The 20,051-nt window shown below is 41.2% G+C and overlaps 2 protein-coding genes across 4 annotated transcripts in view; one reads left to right on the plus strand and one right to left on the minus strand.

The window, feature by feature from the left end:
* Positions 1-2,205: 2,205 nt before the first annotated feature.
* ARL1 (ARF like GTPase 1) lies at positions 2,206-11,790 on the minus strand. Of its 3 annotated transcripts, none has more exons than XM_077111770.1 (6): positions 11,607-11,790; positions 9,047-9,184; positions 7,011-7,092; positions 6,303-6,414; positions 3,271-3,449; positions 2,206-2,627 (listed from the first exon to the last, which is right to left on the minus strand). In XM_077111770.1, exons 1-6 carry the CDS (start codon positions 11,608-11,610, stop codon positions 2,597-2,599), a joined length of 546 nt encoding a protein of 181 aa, XP_076967885.1. In that variant the 5' UTR covers positions 11,611-11,790; the 3' UTR covers positions 2,206-2,596. The 3 variants fall into 3 exon arrangements, with proteins under 3 accessions (XP_076967885.1, XP_076967886.1, XP_076967888.1); XM_077111771.1 differs by lacking the exon at positions 11,607-11,790 and adding an exon at positions 11,299-11,562; XM_077111773.1 differs by lacking the exon at positions 9,047-9,184.
* A 207-nt stretch (positions 11,791-11,997) lies between these two features.
* Positions 11,998-20,051, plus strand: part of LOC143690733 (uncharacterized) — a 57,201-nt gene continuing 49,147 nt past the window's right edge. The window contains exon 1 of the mRNA XM_077168294.1: positions 11,998-12,449. Coding sequence (XP_077024409.1) covers positions 11,998-12,449 — 452 coding nt within the window. The remainder of the gene's footprint in view (positions 12,450-20,051) is intronic.

Raw genomic sequence — 20,051 nt, forward strand, 5'->3', positions numbered from 1 at the left:
GTAGAAATACAATATCAAAGACCAGAGGCTATAACTAAGAATTGAAAGTGCTACTTCCTTTTCTCCCCCACAAGCTTTTTAAAGCAAGTACAGGAACTGCTTTGATAAAGCTGTTTTAAACCAACAACAAAAAGTTAATGCTAAAGTTTATTGAAAGCAAATAGAGAAATTGAGCATTTGTTTTTAATCAATAAATATTTATTGAGTACCTACTACATGCCAGTGCACCGCATTAGATGCAAGGGATACTAACAGTAAATAAGCATGGTCCCTGCCCTCAAGGAACTTACATTTCCACAATTTAAAGTGCATCTCAGGTATTCGGATAACAGAAGTAATTCTATCACTCTGAATTTTCTTTTTTGTTTTGGAGTTAGTGACCACATGACACAGCAAAACTATGGATCAAAATTATAAGCTAAATTTTAGAGCTCAGAGAAACCTTTGGTATCATTTCTCAAGGCCTCTTGTTTTACTGAAAAGAAATTGAAGGAGTGGCAATTTGTGCCTAGAGCATGTGTTTTGATTTTAAGTTTGGTGCTTTGCCCATTATCAGGCTTCTTACAAAACAATACTCAGTAGACATTTATTTTGCAAATATGAACAAATTCCTGGGACACACCTGTACAGTTGTTTCCTGCTAGGCAACAGCCTTCTAATTTATACCCTAGTAAGTATGCACCCTATTACCTCATCCTACTTTGCAATAAACCAGACGAATCAGACTCATCCAAGTACTGACCTTTCCAAGAACTTCATGCCCTCAGCTTGGAAGGCAACAGGTTATGGGCCATCCAGCATAGGCCTGCCCGGGCCTCATTCCCTTCAACTTCAACTCTGCAGTTCCTGAACTGCTGGGGAGAACCCGGCCAGTGAGAGGTAAGCCCAGCCCCTCAGTGTGTCAGTGAACTTATTTTCTGTATGCCCACAGACTGCATCCTGGATGCCAGCTATTTCCCAAACATGCACCACTGACTGGAAGGGGAACCAAGTATCAGCTTCAGAGGTGCCATTTCCCAGCTGACACATATATATCCCACTGTTCCAACCATGAACATATTCTGAGGAGTCACAATGTGCCAGGTACCACACTGGATACAGCATTGTATAAAAGAAAATGACAGGCTCTGTCCATCAGAAGTGACATGGAAACTGTGAACACTGTGCTATCCCAGAAGTATTAGGCACATGGGAGACTAGTTCTCTTACTCGAAGGGCACCATGGGATGAAGCTATCTTCACCAGCCCCCTATTTTTAAAATGTTGGTGGTCCAATTTATTTAAATTAAAAAGCTTCCCCTAATTTTAGTAATTACTAAGGACTACATTCTTCTGCCACATCAGTCAATCTTGCAGTGGACAGAGTAGTTTGATAAGCTCCTGTGCATATGAATTCAGTTTGCTTTTTAAATTTATCTGATAGTCTAAAAATGAACTTAATTTTTAAAACCAGGAATATTTAATTTCTCCCTGTAGAACCAATAAGATTTTGACTCTTTACCTATCAAATTTACATGCTTAATTTTAAAAATAAAAACGTAACACAGTGGAGCCATCTTTTACAATACCTCTTAAGGCAAGCCTTTCTCTTTTAATGTACTTTTTTCTTTAATGTGCTGTGAATGCCATCAAACACATTGTAGTATTGTTTTATTACCTAACCCACTGATCACCTCTACTGTATCAGACAAGTTTATAGATATTACTTCAAAGGTACTGTGACGATTTCAATTAGCACAATTTCATTTTAAGTTGTCAGTGTTGCCATTTTCAGGAATATGTGGGGTAGCACTTGGGCAGTGTATGGAATAACCTTCTGGCCCTTAAGTCCCACTCTGAACCACCCCCCACACTCGTACACTAGCATGTGATCTTGGACAAGCCATCAGAAGCTCGGGTCCATATCCCTTAAATGTAGATGTTACAATTTGTCCTACCTACCTCACAGGGTTGCTGTACAGGTTGACTACGTCAGTATATGTTAAACATTTTTTTGAAAACTATGAACTATAAAATGACAATTACAGATAAGTCAGTGAAATTAACCACCAAAATAATGATTTCAAATTCATGCCTATAATCAAAAGTTTTTAAGTGAATCAGCTTAATAATCAGTTGAATAAATAAAGAATAGTGTACACACTGTGATGCTAGTCTACTGAGTCTAATCTTTGGAAGGACTAAATTAATAGTAGGGGGAAAAAATCTGAGTTAAGATATTTATTAGTGTTTATACAAACAAGCTGCAACTACTAATTCAAAAATAAGAGGGCTTCCCCCCCCAAAAAAGAGTGCATTCTTCAATAGAACTGCATTTGAATAAGAATTCCATACAAATAGAATATACACCTTAACATAAGAAAGCAAGGATGGGATCTTTTATATTATACAGAACAGATATTCAGTTGGTTCAACAAGATGAGTTACCCCTCCAACCAAATACTCATTTTTTATATTTATTACAAATGTTGCAGTCAGTCCAGCATATGCCAACAATCATGTAGTTTTAACATTTAGTAGTGTGAAGCACATGGGACTGTTTCCAAAGGGATATGTGACATAACCTTCATTTCAGAGGAGCAGAGAAGCAGGTGGATTACTGTCTGCTCTTTAATGTTTCAACTAACCTGTGAATAGAAAATGAAGAGTTCAGTCAAATCAGCTTCAACTGTGTTAACATTTAGGTACAGAGCATGATCATTTATAATATAAATTTCAGACTGGGGATGAATTCCAAAACATTTAAAACGATGAAGACTAACACAGATTAGAATAAGGATGTTAAAGATGAAATTTCTGAGGGTCTTAGCTTTAACTCTATTTTTTAAATGAAAAAGACCAAATATCTACTATTTTCCAAGCTACTAACTACTGACAGACTACGTGTGGATGATTCAGAAGTGAGAACGAGTCTCAAACCTCAATTGATAATATAGTGAGTAGACAGACAAATCGAACTAACAATTATAAGACAGGTCAACGAGTACTGTATGTCACTGACCTGTTGACAACAGCATCTAATTTGTGTGTGTGTGATGAGGTGATGGGATGGGATGAGGCAGGGAAGAAGACACACATCTGACTTCAGTAACCATAATTAGGCAGGTATGGTTGAAATAAAGGTAGACGCACATGAAGACCAACTGATAGGAAAGGCTGGAGGAACTTAGTATGATAAACTATGTAATCTGAGTGTTATCCTGAAGACTCAAGAATTACTGCATGCACACATACAAATGCAAAGACGGCTTCTGGAAACACAATACTTGCCATTCCATTGCCTCATCAAGGCCAGTGCCTTTGGTTGCTGAAGTTTTAAATATTTGCCATTTCCGGTCCTTCAAGGCAGGTAACCCCAGTGAGTTTGCCATCTCTGAGGGAGTCATGGCCTGTTCCATATCTTGCTTATTTGCAAACACCACTAAAATTGCTTTTCTCAGCTCTTCTTCCTAATTAAAATTGAAAAATATTTAATTTCACCCAACCAATTTGCTCCCATTGAGTAAAAAATTAAAATGCCAGAAATGTATTATTTTAAACTGTATTTTCTAATTACTAATTAAATATCATATTCACTATAAATTATCTGAAATTACCTAGAAGTATAAATAAAAAAAGCCACACCCATAATTCTACCTCCCAACATTTTCGGAGGTAGAATTTTTATATTTTCTACTAGTCCTTTGTTCTACAGATACTTAAAAAATTTATTCAGCAAATATATTTTCACATTTGAGATCACATTGATATATAGTCCTACAACCTGCTTAAAAACAAAAACAACCAAACTTTAAATCACGCATGTCTTTACAATCACCAAAAAATTAAAAAAACATTTTCAGTGGCTAAATGTACTCTACACTATGGATGCATTAAAAACTGCCTATTTTCCTGTTAATTGACTCAACTGCATTCTTTTCACCTGACTGTTAGGTATACCCAAGTGACAGATCTTTATACATACAGCTTTATGTGAAACTCTAATTCCTTAAGGTAACTCTCTAAAAATGGAATCAAAGTGTAGACTTTTTTATTTTCAGGATCTCATCACATATATTGATACACTGCTTTCTAGAAAGGCTGTAACAATCTCCACTCCGGCCAACAGTGTATAAAGTGCCCATCCTCAATCCAGCCTTCATAGAATTGAAATTACATATTTTTCAAGCATAGACTCTTATTACAGTTACGTATTAGGGTATTAAAATGCAAATGTTCATTAACAATACGCTTTTCTCCTGTGAACTCTACGTTCATACCTTTTGCTCATTCTTCTACTGATTTACAAAAGGTCTTTATATGATTAAGAACATTAAGCCTTAGTCATTGGTTGCAAAACTGTGTCCCAGTTTTCAGTTTTACTCTTGTTTATATTATTTGGCACACCAAAGATTTTTGGATTTTTTTGCTTATTTCTAAGACAATTAAATCTATCTTTCCTTCTGTACTTCCTCCCAAAACTGGATTTAGAAAGTCTTTTCAAGCCAGGAACTTTAAACATATTCAATTTTCTATTCTTATAAAAATGGTCTCCATTCTTCACATTTAACTCTTTACTCTGTTTAGAATTATTATTTTTTGTGTACAAAGATGAAACCTATAGTAATTTTGTGTCCACATGTTTTAATGTTAATAGTCCTGACTTGTACTCTATTTTTGTTTGACATAACATAATAAATATTTAAGTCAGTTAAGTTACTTCCTAAAGGAAGAATCCAACTTTCAGTTCTTTCTCCATAAGATTACGTAAGTCAAATTACCACAAATAGCCTAACAATTCTGCACAACTCAAAAAATTGTAAATTGAAGTTTACAATCCATTTCTTATAATCATACTTTATATGATAAAAACCCACTATACCATGTGAATTATATTTAAATAAAGGTATTATTTTAAAAATCCATTATACCCAACACAATTAAACAGTTCCTTATACTTGGATTTGGTCTAAAAAGCTTTTATAATAAATATGACGCTACAGTGTAGAAAAAATTAAGCAAAAGTTTAAAACTATTAGGTCTGCAATTATAACCTGGAAGCCACTAAGAAGTCAGTAGTCTAAGAAATCAGTGATTCATGTCCTTCTTCTGAGAATGCTTCTATCTGGGTATCAAGTGGCACAGAACTTATATTTCAACATAAGGTGAAAGGACAATTCAGAATCAGAGTTTTGGTGGTAAAAGTAAACTTACCCATCTAATTTTCTATAGCTACCAAAGGCAATTTCAGCATTAATTAAATTAGTCATAGTTCATTTGCAGTCTCATTTAAAACTTTTTATTTGATTATTTAATGTATCCTCTGAATTCAGTCAATAAATGACCTTATTAACATCCATGAATAAACCATACTGAACTCTTAATTAATTGTTAAACACTACTGCACACATTAAGGATACCAGGGGAAACTCAAGAACTTACATTTTAGTGAGGGAGACAGACATAAGTAAACAAATACATTTCAAAATAATAAAAAGAAATGGTAAATGCTATAAAGAATACGTAAGGTAAGGTGCTTAGAAAATAACTGAAACTTCTCTCTTGGAAGTGACATTTGTGTTAGGACTGGATGAGAGAGAAGGCGGCCATGCGGAGATTTTGGGACCGAGTACTCCAATTAGAAGGATCAGCAAATGCAAAAGGTACTAAGCCAGGTATGCGAGCTCAGCGCGTTTCAAGAACAGAAAGGAGGCGGTGTGGTGGGAGCACTGTAATCACCGTGAGGGGTAAAGAAAGGTCAAGTTGGAAAAGGTAAGCTGGGGCCAGAATTGTGACAGAAACCCAGAAATGTACATTTCTTTAAACATTAAAACTTCTAAAACAAACAATTATATATGTGTGTATATATCATTTATTCCCTTATATGCTTCCAAAAACTAATTCAGATAGCTAAAAATAAAAAAATAAAATTTTTTTAAAGTCATGTCATCAGAGTGACTTAGAATAGTTACATTACTTTAGTTCACAGAGTTCAGCCCTGAACTTCCTGAAAAGGAAGTTACAAGGTTGGATTTTTTTTTTCCCTCCAACCTCATTCTCCCCTCACCCCCAGCCACATTTCTGGAACAGGAAGTGATGTACATAAGAAAATGGCACTCAAGGTACACAAACAAACAAAATCTGCATCTGAACAGCAAGTAAATGTAAACTATTGCCCCTACCTTTTCTTTTCTTTTTTTTTTTTTTAACATGGGCAGGCACCAGGAATCGAACCCAGGTCCTCAGGCATGGCAGGCAAGCACTCTTACCTGCTGAGCCACCGTGGCCCGCCCTGCCCCTACCTTTTAACAAAGTTTTCTTACCTCCAACATGGCAACTAACTCTGATTTGGAAATGCCAATTCGGTCTCGGTCACAGCTGTCCACAACATAAATGACTGCATCTGTGTTTGAATAATAACATCTCCAGTATGGTCTACAGAAAATTCAAAATGGAAGAATATATAGTTAATTTTTAAAACGGCTAAAATTACAAAACCAGTTTCAAAAAATATGAGTTACAATGAGCCAGGATTTTGAGAAATGCGCTATTAATCTTTTAAGATGATAACAGAATAAGTAACCATGAAGTCACCAAATATTCACAGTTACCACATCGAACACATAACACAAGGTAGGGACCTGAGTTCTGGAGTGCACCTATGTCCACGTTAGTCCTAACTGCTGAGACTGCAAAGCATTTTTATGATTTCCAAAACAATATATCTCACAGAAGAAGGGACTGACAAGAACTAAATGGATAAGCATTTTTACATATGAACTACTGAAGTAACTGGGCCCTGGAATGTTTGGAAAAGATTTTTCATTTAAATGATACCTGAAAAACTGGCTTCCTAACAGACTTTAATTCAAAGGATGCACTGAGGGCAGTTTCAAATTGTACCTCATTTTAAACTAAGCAGCTATTTAAATTACAAAGGAAGCTATATTTTGGTTTACTGCTATCGACCCTTAAAAGAACCAAAAAATGTTAAATACCACAAAATAAATAATCTGGTCTTAGTAGCATACCTGATACTTGTCTGTCCTCCTAAATCCCAGACTTGGAATTTAAGGTTTTTATATGTTACTGTCTCAACATTAAATCCGATAGCTGAAAGAGAAATTGAATTAGTGTATGTACAGACTAACACATTCTACCTTCAAGGTATCCAATCTAATTGCATTTTAGCAATAAATAATTGTTGAATCACATTATTGGTTGAGATATTGCTCTACCTAAGACAAGACAGTGTGCTCTACTACACACACACAAATACACACACACACACACACACACACACACACACACACACACACACACACACCAACACCAATTAGAAGATCAGCACCACCTTCAGGCTATAAAAAAGAATCCCTGGGCAGTTCTGTAAATACCTAATTCTTAGCTCAATGGAAATTTTATTATATTAAGGCTCCCTCATAATACAGTACAGACATATAAAAAGTATTCAAAAGTTATATTTAAAAAGTACAGTTGTAGGTGAATTATAAAAACTGGAATTTTGCTAGGAGTAAGTAAACAGGGATCAAAATTTTAAAAAGACTGGATTTAAAATTTCAAGTGGGTAAGGGCATAACAAAAAGCAAACTGCTTTTTGGAAACCGGATTCTCTAGAGCTAGCCTCTCACTGACCCTCCCCAGACATCCTCAAAAGAGCACACTTGTACTAAGGTCTTAGCTGGATGGTGAAAGGGAAGGTGGCCCTCTCTCTTCTCTGCCGTCCTTCTGAGATGGAGCGCTGGCACCACACAGGTGGGAGTGGCTACTACTACTTTCATTGAGAAGAAATGAAGGGAGAGTGGACAGGGTGCCAAAAAAAGTTGGGAGTTTTACAAAGATTACTAATATTTTACATATGTGGAAAATTACTTACAGCTATAACTGGACAATTTTTGTTTTAGACTTAGGTTTATATTGGTACATGATGCTTATGAGTATGCAGCAAGGGTGTCTTTTACAACTAAAAAATACCACACTATGTCAACTTGAGTGAAAACTAAAGTTCAAGTTCATGAAATCTCCCTCTGAACTAGGTAGGAATATAATCACCACATCTTCATCACAAATAAGAACATCATTTACATGTGAAGGACAGAGTGGGGTATAAACCAGCATACACAGATACATAATCCACTCGGCTGTGTGCACTGCAGGTGCCACAAGAGATGCCACAGCATATATGGGAAAAATACAAGCGAACTAAAATTTACTGAAGGTAGCAAAAAGAAATAGTAGATGCTACAGGGTTCAAAAAGTTCTACCTTCAAAAATACTAGGCTTTTCTTTTTAATGTGGAAGTTTAAATATAAATAATATAGAAATACCTTCAGTGATAGCATAATTTTATAGGCTTAATCAAAATACCCTCCAGCAAACTGTATGAACTCAAAGTTAGCTTAAATGTATTATCTTCTTTCAGTATATTCAGGTCAACAAATGAAAAAGGCATAAATAACAGTATTCTTATTGAGACAAACAAGGCTGTTTGAGAATATTTTTCTAAGTTATCAATAACTGATTTAAAGTGGAGGTGTTTCTTCTCTTAGTACTTTTAAGCCCAGATTACCATTCAGTCTGTACAACTCAGATCTTTAAAAGTCAACCAAATTAAGAGAAACTAAAATGGTAACAATGGAAAGAAAACCACTTGATATGCACAATATCACTTAATGCTTATACAATACTTTACACAAGTTTATAAATCACTATTATATGCTTCATTTCCCCCTCAAAGCCAGTAGATATTATCTTCCTTTTATTAATAAAGATACTAGCTCTCAATGAGATTGAGTTAATCAAAGCGAACCTCTAAACAGCTATAAGCAATAAAACCTAGTCATGGACTAGTTACAAGGGTACTTAAATTACTCAAACTGCCTCTTGGTTCATGAAAAAAACAGCGTTAAATACTAGAAGTTTACAAACCTTAACAGTTACTTTATCACATGAAATATTTATCAATTCCAAGCCTAGACTTCAGAAATAGTTATAGCAGATGGGAGCCAGAAAGCTCCTACAATTAGTTTCTCACACCAACACTTACTAGGAATAGTAGTAACAACTTCTCCAACCTGTAACCTGTACAAAATAGTGGTTTTTCCTGCTCCATCTAATCCCAAAATCAAAATTCTCATTTCCCGGGTTCCAAACAGACTGGAAAAAATACTTGAGAAAAAGCCACCTAAAAAGATAATAAAAACAAAACATTTTCAATATCATTTTATGAACCAGGTCCACAAAATATTTAATCTTGCCCTTTGAAAGCCATACCAAATTACATAGTATTTTATCTACCTCAATTTATAAGTGCATATGTTTGTTCCCAATGAAATATATTATTTACTGATTACCATGTGCCAGATCCTGGGACAGGTAAGCACAGAGGGTAGACTAAAGAGTAAGAGACACTTGATCATTCCCCAGTGGAGCTCACTTTCTAATCAAGAATATGGATACCTTAGCATGATCCCATCATAACCCTGAAAACCAAAGGGCCACTGAGAATGACAGTGGATCAATGAGGTCCTTACACATGCAAAGCAATTATCGTTATACAGCAGCAGTACCACTATAACTACTTTTTGTCACTAAGATGCCTCCATTCAGTAACACAACAATTGGCACAAGAAATTCAGACATGGAAGCCAAAAATGGCCAAAAAAAAAAAAAATAGAAAATCCATTACAAAAATAAAACTCAAGGTACATGAAACGCATCACTGAATGTTTCCTGAAAATTTCCTACAGGCAAGGTACTGTGGAATATAAAGTAAAAGCATAGTCCCTTTCCCACCAAAACAAAGATACATTAACAATATTTTAGAAATGACAACACAAATGATGCCACACACAATACCTGGTAATGTGACAAAATGGCACAGCTAAGAGCCTTGAGTTTCGGGAATATAAACACACCGTGGGCTAGAGGAGGTGGTAAAGTTTAATACAAGGGGTGTAAATTGACAAATTCCCACAGGATTTTTTCTACCCAGAGGTAGAAAAGAGGCAGAAGAACAAAACCGAAGGCAAAGGAAGGAGGGAGGAAGATAGGAAAGTGCTTGTGCCGGTCCCAGCAGGAAGTAAACTCCCCAGAGGAGGGATTTAAACACGCCAAAGGGTGTGCATCTTCACTTGGGCTCCAAGACGCTGAGGTGATAACGCAGTTTCCTCGGTTAGAGACCAAAGCTGAGGTTAGAAAGTTCAACCATGACTAGTAACACCCTCGCCCATTTCCTTCTTCATCTTACTCTAGTAACAGGAAAAGCTACAGATCAGCAGACAAGGGGCGAAGTTGGTTATATAACAACGCTGTGCGCAACATCTCCCCACGCGGACTTTCCGAGCCCACGCAGCCGCAGCGGCCCGGGGTACCCCACCATCGGGTCGTGTCGAGCCCACGCAGCCCCATCATCCGAGGTAGCCCCACCATCGGGTCGTGTCGAGCCCACGCAACCGCAGCGGCCCGGGCTACCCCCACCATCGGGTCGTGTCGAGCCCACGCAGCCGCAGCGGCCCGGGGTACCCCCACCATCAGGTCGTGTCGAGCCCACGCAGCCCCACCGTCCGGGGTACCCCACCACCGGGTCGTGTCGAGCCCACGCAGCCGCAGCGGCCCGGGGTACCCCACCACCGGGTCGTGTCGAGCCCACGCAGCCGCAGCGGCCCGGGGTACCCCACCATCGGGTCGTGTCGAGCCCACGCAGCCCCATCGTCCGGGGTACCCCCACCATCGGGTCGTGTCGAGCCCACGCAGCCGCAGCGGCCCGGGGTATCCCCACCATCGGGTCGTGTCGAGCCCACGCAGCCGCAGCGGCCCGGGGTACCCCACCATCGGGTCGTGTCGAGCCCACGCAGCCCCATCGTCCGGGGTACCCCCACCATCGGGTCGTGTCGAGCCCACGCAGCCGCAGCGGCCCGGGGTACCCCACCATCGGGTCGTGTCGAGCCCACGCAACCGCAGCGGCCCGCGCTACCCCACCATCTGGTCGTGTCGAGCCCACGCAGCCGCAGCGGCCCGGGGTACCCCACCACCGGGTCGTGTCGAGCCCACGCAGCCCCATCGTCCGGGGTACCCCACCATCGGGTCGTGTCGAGCCCACGCAGCCCCATCGTCCGGGGTACCCCCACCATCGGGTCGGGTCGAGCCCACGCAGCCCCAGCGGCCCGGGGTACCCTACCACCGGGTCGGGTCGAGCCCACGCAGCCGCAGCGGCCCGGGGTACCCTACCACCGGGTCGGGTCGAGCCCACGCAGCCCCAGCGGCCCGGGGCACCCCCACCATCGGGTGAGATCTCACCTCCACCCAGCACAGCTCAGTGAACCACCGACCGCCAGGCCGACGGCCTTCGCCGGGCCTCAGCGGGAACCGGGAAAGGTCTCGGGCCCGGTCTCCCCGGCCCCAGCTCTCTGCGGACATCGCTGCCCCGCTAGGGAGGGACGCAATGGGAGGGTGGGAAGCTGCCGGGGCGGGAGCGAACCCAGGAGGCAGGGGAAGGTGCGAGGGGCGGTGAGTGGCCCGCGCCCTGCCCCTCAGAGCGTGGCTCCTCAGCCTCCCCGGACGGGCCTCCGCCCCGCCGGCCCCGCCTCCCGGCCGCGGCCCCTCACCCATGGCGCAGCGCCGGTCCGCCCTCGCCGATCCGCAGAGGTGGGCCCGGCCTCGGCAGCGACGCCTGTGCGGGCCTCCGCGCCGCCACCGCAGCTCCCGTGCCTCCCGCGCCGGCTGCCAGGCGGTTTCCCCCGGAGCTCGGTCCCCTCGCGGCTTCCACGTCGGCCTCCCGGCGGCGGAGGCGGGGACGTCACGGCGGCGCCGGGCGCGGCGGGCTGAGTGTCCGCGGCGGCGCTTTCGGCGCGGCCCCGCCGGCCGGCTGTAGGCGCTGTGGGACACCAAAAAAATAAATCAAGGCCCTGCAGACCCTCGTGATTCTGTTTTCCCCGACAAAAAGGGTTTTCGAAACGGGGCAGGTACCATTTTTATTTTAAGTCCTGACTCCAAACAATGGCGAATCGTCCATCCGAGAATGCGAGGCGGGCCGCGGAGAGGCGGCGCGAGGGCGCAGAGGGCGCTTGGGCGGCGGCGAGCGGCTGCAGGTCCCGCGGCGCCCTGCGGGGGAGCCCGGCCGCCGCCTCGGCCCGGGAGGAGACGGGCTGCGTCATAATAGCAGGAAGGAGCCGCCTGGCGCGGCGCGGAGGCCTAGGGGGCAGCGTTAGTGCCTCCCCACGCCCTGGCTCCTTTTTCCCATGTTCGGGGTGGACCTGCTGGCCCGGCCTCGGGCCGGCTCCCTGCAGGACGACGGGCTGGGAAATGCGGCTGGGACAGGTGAGGCCGGAGCAGGAGGGGCGCAGCTCCGGAAGGGCGCTCCTAGTCTGCCCAGGTTCAGCAGGCATCTTGAAAGTTGGAAAAGTCCGAGGTCTATCAGAAGACTGGATAACCGATGACGTCCTCCACGGGTTTGTTTTGTTTGTTCTTTATTGTATAGTATAACATATATACAAAGCAAAGGGAAAAAAAAGCAATAGTTTTCAAAGCACTCTTCAAAAAGTACTTATAGGACAGATTCCAGAGTTTGTCAGGGGCTACCATAAGATCCTCTCAGATTTTTCCTTCTAGCCGCTCCCGAATGTAGGAGGCTGGAGGGAATAAAGATTTTTTTTATCACCACAGTCGACTTTTTTCTTCTTTTTTGTGAAAAATAACATACATAGGGAAAAAAACGATAAATTTCAAAGCACAGCACCACAATGAGTTGTAGAACATATTGCAGACTTTGGCATGGTTTATAATCCCACAATTTTAGGATTTTACTTCTAACTCCTCTAAGATACTGGAGACTAAAAGAGATATCAATATAATGATTCATTTGTTAAATCCTATCTTCACTGTAGAACTCCACCATCACCTTTGATCTTTCCATCCCTCACTTTAGGGGTTTTGGGGCTGTGGACATTCTAACTTTTTCATGTTGGAAGGGTCTGTCACTAATATGGGGTAGGAAGATGGAATTATCTGATGTTCTAGAGAGGCTGAGCCCTCTAGGTTTTGGGACTCATCTGGAATAGGGACCCAACTGCAGGTTGTAGGTTTCTGGAAAGTTACTCTAGTCCAGAGGAACCCTTGTGGAATCTTATATATTGCCCTGGGTCTTCTGTAGAATTGGGTGGAATGGTCCTGGTTAGGGTTGGGCAGGTTAAAAGTCTGACTGAAGCTTGTGTAAGAGCAACCTCCAGAGTAGCCTCTTGATGCTGTTTGAACTCTCTCTGCCACTGATACTGTATTAGTGACACTTATTTTCCCCATTTTGGTCAGAATGTAATTGTTGATCCCACGGTGCCAGGTCTGGATTCATCCCTGGGAGTCCTCTTCCATGTCACCAGGGAGACTTTCCCCCCTGGATGTCATGTCCCATGTAGGGGGGAGGGCAGTGATTTCACTTGCAGAGTTGGGCTTAGAGAGACCGAGGCCACATCTGAGCAATAAAAGAGGTCCTCCAGAAGTAACTCTTAGGCATGCCTATAGGTAGGCTAAGCTTCTCTGCTACCTACATAAGCTTCACAAGAGTAAGCCTCAAGCTCAAGGGCTTGTCCTATTGATTTGGGTGTCCCTAAAGTTTTATATAGTATCAGGGGATTCCCTGATGGTAAAATTTAATAGTTCCTATATTTTTTTCTCCCATCCCTCAAGGGACTTTGCCAATACTTTTTGATTATCTGCTTAAGATACTCTAGGATGTTTTCAGGTATTACAATAATCTATACAAGATTAAAGGACCTCTTTCTTGTTATGGGCTCCCTGTGTTTCAATTGTTCAGATGAGCTATACAGATAGGTTGTATTACATTATGTGCCACAGAAAATTTCGGTTCTAGACCAAATAAACTTTCCTCCTTTGGTCTCAAAGAGTATGTGTGATTCTTAAATATAGACAATGTCTTCCTTACCCCTGTGTTCAGAATTATTTTAACCCTGACCTGATCGGGTTCATTCTGATCTCTAAATACCAGATTACATAGAAATGTAGATATAAAACAGCCTCTCAAAATTCAGAAATAATAATTACCACTCCAGACTAAATGTTTCTACTCTAAATTACTAACTAGGCCCCTGTTTTCTTATAAGCATTTTCTAAAGGAGACCGTACCATTGTTGTTCTTCCGTTTCTGACTTATATTGCCTCACCGTTGCCCCACACGTTCATTCACATTGCTGCATGCCTCACGACTCTGTTCCTTTTTGTATCAGCACAACATTCGACACCATCATTTGCCAACCTACTTCTCCGTCAGTGCATCCTTCAGCCACCTGCATTCATCAGGGATCATGTATTGTACCCAACATCCGCAGTCCATCAACACTCCCAATTTTAGATCATTTCATTGTTCCCAAGAGAAAGATACACACCAATAAACACACTCACCAAATGGGAAATCCAAACCTCCCCCTTAACTCTTGTCCCTCCCTCCCATTATTTACCTCTGCGGTTGCTGTGGTAGTGCTGATGTTTTCCTTTTAAACATAGCCTATAGTATGCAATAGCAGTTTTACCCCTGTACCCTGGACTTAAGCACTCTTTGTACACGAATCATACCTTTGAAGTAGTTCTTGCAAGAACTAATTTACATTTCAAGCGTTAATCAGTGGAATACATAGGTCTATACAATCCCTTTCAATCTTGTTCATTTTCAATATAATATTACTTATAGACCTACTAGAGAACCACCTTCACCCCTATCTATTTCCTTACATTAGAGTTCAACCTATTAGCTAACCATTCACCCATCTCTAGCTTCTATGTATCTCTAAGTCCCCTATATTCTGTATTATAAGCCTCTGATTTTACCTTTACCATGGTCATGGACTCATATAGTATCTATCCTTTTGTGTCTGGCTTATTTCAGTCAGCATTATGTCCACAAGGCTCATCCATCTTGTCATGTGCTTCAGGATGTCATTTTGTCTTACTGCTGCATAATATTCCATCATATGTATATTACACATTTTGTTGTTCCACTTGTTGATGGGCATTTGATTTGTTTCCATCTTTTGGAGATTGTGAATAATGCTGCTATGAACATCAGTGAGAAAATCAGGTAGTATTTTGAATACTACCTGATTGTAGCACAATCTGTTTGTGTCATTGCTTTCAGCTCTTCTGAGTATATACCAAGTAGTGCTGTTGCTGGGATACCAAGTATTGCTATTGCTGGGACATAGGGCAACTGTCTATTTAGTTTCCTAAATAACCATCAAACTGTCTTCCATACTGACTGCACCATTATACCTTTCCACCAGCAGTGCATAAGTGTCCTAATTTCTCCACATCCTCTCCAACATTTGTAATTTCCTGTTTGTTTAATAGCAGCCATTCTTACAGATGTGAGGTGGTATCTCATTGTAGTCTTGATCTGCATTTCCCTTATAGCCAATGAAAATTAACATCTTTTCATGTGCTTTTGAGCCGTCTGTATTTGCTCTTCAGAAAAATGCCTATTCGTATCTTTAGGCTATTTTATAATTGGGTTGTTTGTTCTTTTGTTGTTGAGTTGTATGCTTTCTTTATGTATACAGGATATCAAACCATTGTCCAATATGTGATTTCCAAATATTTTCTCCCACTAAGTTGGCTGCCTCTTCACCTTTTTGATAAAGCCTCTTGAGGTGCAGAAGCATTTGATTTTGAGGAGTTCCCACTTATCTATTTTTTCTTTTGTTGCTTGTGCTTTGGGTGTCAAGTTTAGGAAGCTACCTCCTATTACTAGGTCTTGAAGATGTTTCCCTACATTTTCTTCTAGAAGCTTTATTATGCTCAGTCTTATATTTAGGTGTTTAATCTACTTTGAGTTAATTTTCATATAGAGTGTAAGATGGGGTCCTCTTTCATTCTTTTGGCTATGGATATCCAGTTCTCCCATGCTCATTTATTGAAAAAACTAATTTACCCCAGTTCAGTGGATTTTTGGGGCCTTGTAAAAATCATTTGACCTGGGACTGATTGTAAAAATTCAGAAATAAGTAGCACGATACTACCTGATTGTAGCACAATAATGTTAGAACACTGAATGAAGCTGAATGTGAGAATGATAGAGGGAGGAGGCCTGGGGGCACAAATGAAATCAGAAGGAAAGATATATGATAAAGACTGAGATGGTATGATCTAGGAATGCCTAGAGTGTATAATGATAATGACTAAATGTACAAATTTTAAAATGTTTTTGTATGAGGAAGAACGAAGGAATGTCAGTACTGCAGGGTATTGAAAATAGATGGAAATTAATATTTTAAAACTTTAACTTCTGTATGAGACTAAAGCAAAAAAAGTTTATTTGATACAAAATTTATATTTTGAATAGTACATTTCCTAATATAACTTAGGTGAACAGCTTAAGTGAACGCTGTAAGTACATGGAACCTTGAGTAGGGCATGAGATTCTGTAGGTTTGTCCAAAGTGGTGCCTCAATAAATCCCAGAAGGATTTGAACAGTGAATAAAAAAGTATATGCAAAGTCCCCTTGGGGGAATGGTGAGAAAGGGGGAAAATCAACTTCCCCATGTGGAGAAGTCTTTATATTCTCACAAGCAGTGGGGATAACAAAGCAATAGGCTGAGCCCCCAATCTTGGGGGCTGTTCATATGAACTTAACCCCACAAAGGGTAGGCTTAGCCTACTTAAAATTAGGCCTAAGAAACAGCCCCAACAGAACCTCTTTTGTTACTCAGATGTGGCCTCTCTCTCTCTCTCTCTCAGCCATCACTGCCCTCCCATCTCTACATGGAACATGATTCCCAGGGGTGTGAACCTTCCTGGTAATGTGGGACAGAAATCCTAGAATGAGCTGGGACTCAGCACCAAGGATTGAGAAAACCTTCTCAACTGAAATGGGGAAAAGAGAAATGAGACAAAATGAAGTGTCAGTGGTTTTGAGAGATTCCAAACAGAGTTGAGAGGTTATCTTGCAGGTTATTCTTACCATCAAGTAGATATCACCTTTTTAATTTAGGTATAACAGAAAGGCTGGAGGGAACTGCGTGAAAATGTAGAGCCGTTTTCCAGTAGCCATGTTTCTTGAACATGATTGTATAATGATATAGCTTTCACAGTGTGACTGTGTGATTGTGAAAACCTTGTATCTGATGCTTCTTTTATCTACCTATGGACAGATGAGTAAAACAAATGGATTAAAAATAAATAAATAATACGGGGAACTAATGTTAAAATAAATTTAGTAGGACTTCCGGGCCAAGATGGCGGCTTAGCAATGTGCACGTTTTAGTTCATCCTCCAGAACAATGACTAAATAACCAGAAACAGTACAGAACAGCTCCTGGAGCCATATCAGTGACCAGACACACAGCATACCCCAGTCTGGACTTGCTGGACCGGCTACACCCCCCCCAGAACCGTGAGTCCCCCAAGCCGCAGGGACTAAGCCCAACCAAATGCCAATTGTGGAATTAATTAACAAATTATGACTACTAAAAATAGGCCCCCAGCTCAGGTGAACCTGGTCAAAGAGGAGGTCGCTCATTTTTGCCCTGGCGCCAAGGGGGCAGGGCTGATGGAAAAAAAAAAAAAAAAAAGAAGGAAACAGAGGTTTTTGTGGCTGTGTTTCTACAAAGGCTTGACTGCCTTTGGAAACAGCGGCAGGGCTTCTAGGCTGCAACTGCCCCAGGCATAGGCAGAAACAAGCTCGTTTGAGGGCTTGTCTGGAACCTGTGCTTTCTCTAGGGAAGGGATGAAGCCCAACTCATGTGGCATCCCTCCCTCAAGGAATTCAGAAACCAGGGTTTGGTAATTTGAAGCCATTAAAACCAGCCTACAACCTCTCCTCTGTCTCCACCACATCCCCAGCAGGGAGAGTCCGCCAAAGTTAAAGGTACCGCATCATCTTATGCTGGTGGGACCTGCAGTCAGACAAGCACCACATACTGGGCAGGATAAGAAAAGCAGAGTCCAGAGACTTCACAGGAAAGTCTTTCAACCTGCTGGGTCTCATCCTCAGGGAAAACCGACGCAGGTGACTCTTTCCTCCTGATAGGAGGCCAGTTTGGTCTGGGAAAATCCAGCTGGGGTTTATAATACCTAAGTAGACCCTCCTAAGGGTGGGGGGTGGGGGAAGGCACCATACAAGCAGGGCAAGAAACAAGAAAACAAGAACTGAAAAATTCTCTGTTAAACAAAACCTAAGCTAGAGGTCCAGAAAAAGCTGAACTGAATGTCAAAGAACAGACAGACAACAAATTCATCCAGCAAGAAAACCCTAGGTAAAAGAAGTGAAAGCAATCTCCAGAATAAACTAATTAAGGTAATTAAATGCCTAGATGCCAGCAAAAAATAACAAATCACACTAGGAAAATTGAGGATATGGCCCAGTCAAAGGAACAAACCAATAATTCAAATGAGATATAGGAGCTGAAATAATAAATTCAGAATATACAAACAGACATGGAAAACCTCATCAAAAACCACATTGATGAATTGAGGGAGGATATAAAGAAGGCAAGAAATGAACAAAAAGAAGAAATTGAAAGTCTGAAAAAACAAATCACAGAACTTATGGGAATGAAAGGCAAGGCAGAAGAGATGAAAAAAACAATGGAAACCTACAATGGTAGATTTCGAGAGGCAGAACATAGGATTAGTGAACTGGAGAATGGAACATCTGAAATCCGACAAGAAAAAGAAAATATAGGAAAAAAATGGAAAAATATGTGCAGGGACTCAGGGAATTGAATGACGATATGAAGCTCATGAATATACATGTTGTGGGTGTCCCATAAGGAGAAGAGAAGGGAAAAGGAGAAGAAAAACTAATGGAGGAAATTATCACAGAAAATTTCCCAACTCTTATGAAAGACTTAAAATTACAGATCCAAGAAGTGCAGCGTACCCCAAAGAGAATGGATCCAAATAGACGTACTCAAAGACATTTACTAATCAGAATGTCAGAGGTCAAAGAGAAAGAGAGAATCTTGAAAGCAGCAAGAGAAAAGCAACCCATAACATACAAAGAAAGCCCAATAAGACTATGTGTAGATTTCTTAGCAGAAACCATGGAGGCGAGAAGACAGTGGGATGATATATTTAAATTATTAAAAGAGAAAAATTGCCAACCAAGAATTCTATATCCAGCAAAATTGTCCTTCAAAAATGAGGGAGAAATTAAAACATTTTCAGACAAAAAATCACTGAGAGAATTTGTGACCAAGAGACCAGCTCTGCAAGAGCCTACTTAAAATTAGGCCTAAGAGTCACCCCCAATAGAACCTCTTTTGTTGCTCAGATGTGGCCTCTCTCTCTAGCCAACACAACAAGCAAACTCACCACCCTCCCCCATCTACATGGAACATGACTCCCAGAGGTGTGGACCTTCCTGGCAACGTGGGGCAGAAATCCTAGAATGAGCTGAGACTCAGCATCAAGGCATTGAGAAAAATTCTAGAATGAGCTGAGACTCAGCATCAAGGGATTGAGAAAACCTTCTCAACCAAAAGGGGAAAGAGTGAAATGAGACAAAGTGTCAGTTTCTGAGAGATTCCAAACAGAGTCGAGAGGTTATCCTGGAGGTTATTCTTATGCATTAAATAGATATCACCTTGAATCCAAGATGTACTGGAGAGGCTGGAGGGAACTGCCTGAAAATGTAGAGCTGTGTTCCAGTAGCCATGTTTCTTGATGAGGATTGTATAATGATATAGCTTTCACAATGTGACTGTGTGATTGTGGAAACCTTGTGTCTGATGCTCCTTTTATCTACTTTGTCAACAGACAAGTAGAACATGTGGAATAAAAATAAGTAATAGGGGGAACAAATGTTAAAATAAATTTAGTTTGAAATGCTAGTGATCAATGAAAGGGAGGGGTAAGGGGTATGGTATGTATATATATTTTTTCTGTTTTCACTTTATTTTTCTGTTGTCTTTTTATTTCTTTTTCTGAATTGATGCAGATGTTCTAAGAAATGATCATGATGAATATGCAACTATGATGATATTATGAATTACTGATTATATATGTAGCATGGAATGAGCATATGTTAAGAATGTTTGTGTTTCTT

This window comes from Tamandua tetradactyla, chromosome 7, assembly GCF_023851605.1.
Source record: "Tamandua tetradactyla isolate mTamTet1 chromosome 7, mTamTet1.pri, whole genome shotgun sequence".
Lineage (NCBI taxonomy): Eukaryota > Metazoa > Chordata > Mammalia > Pilosa > Myrmecophagidae > Tamandua > Tamandua tetradactyla.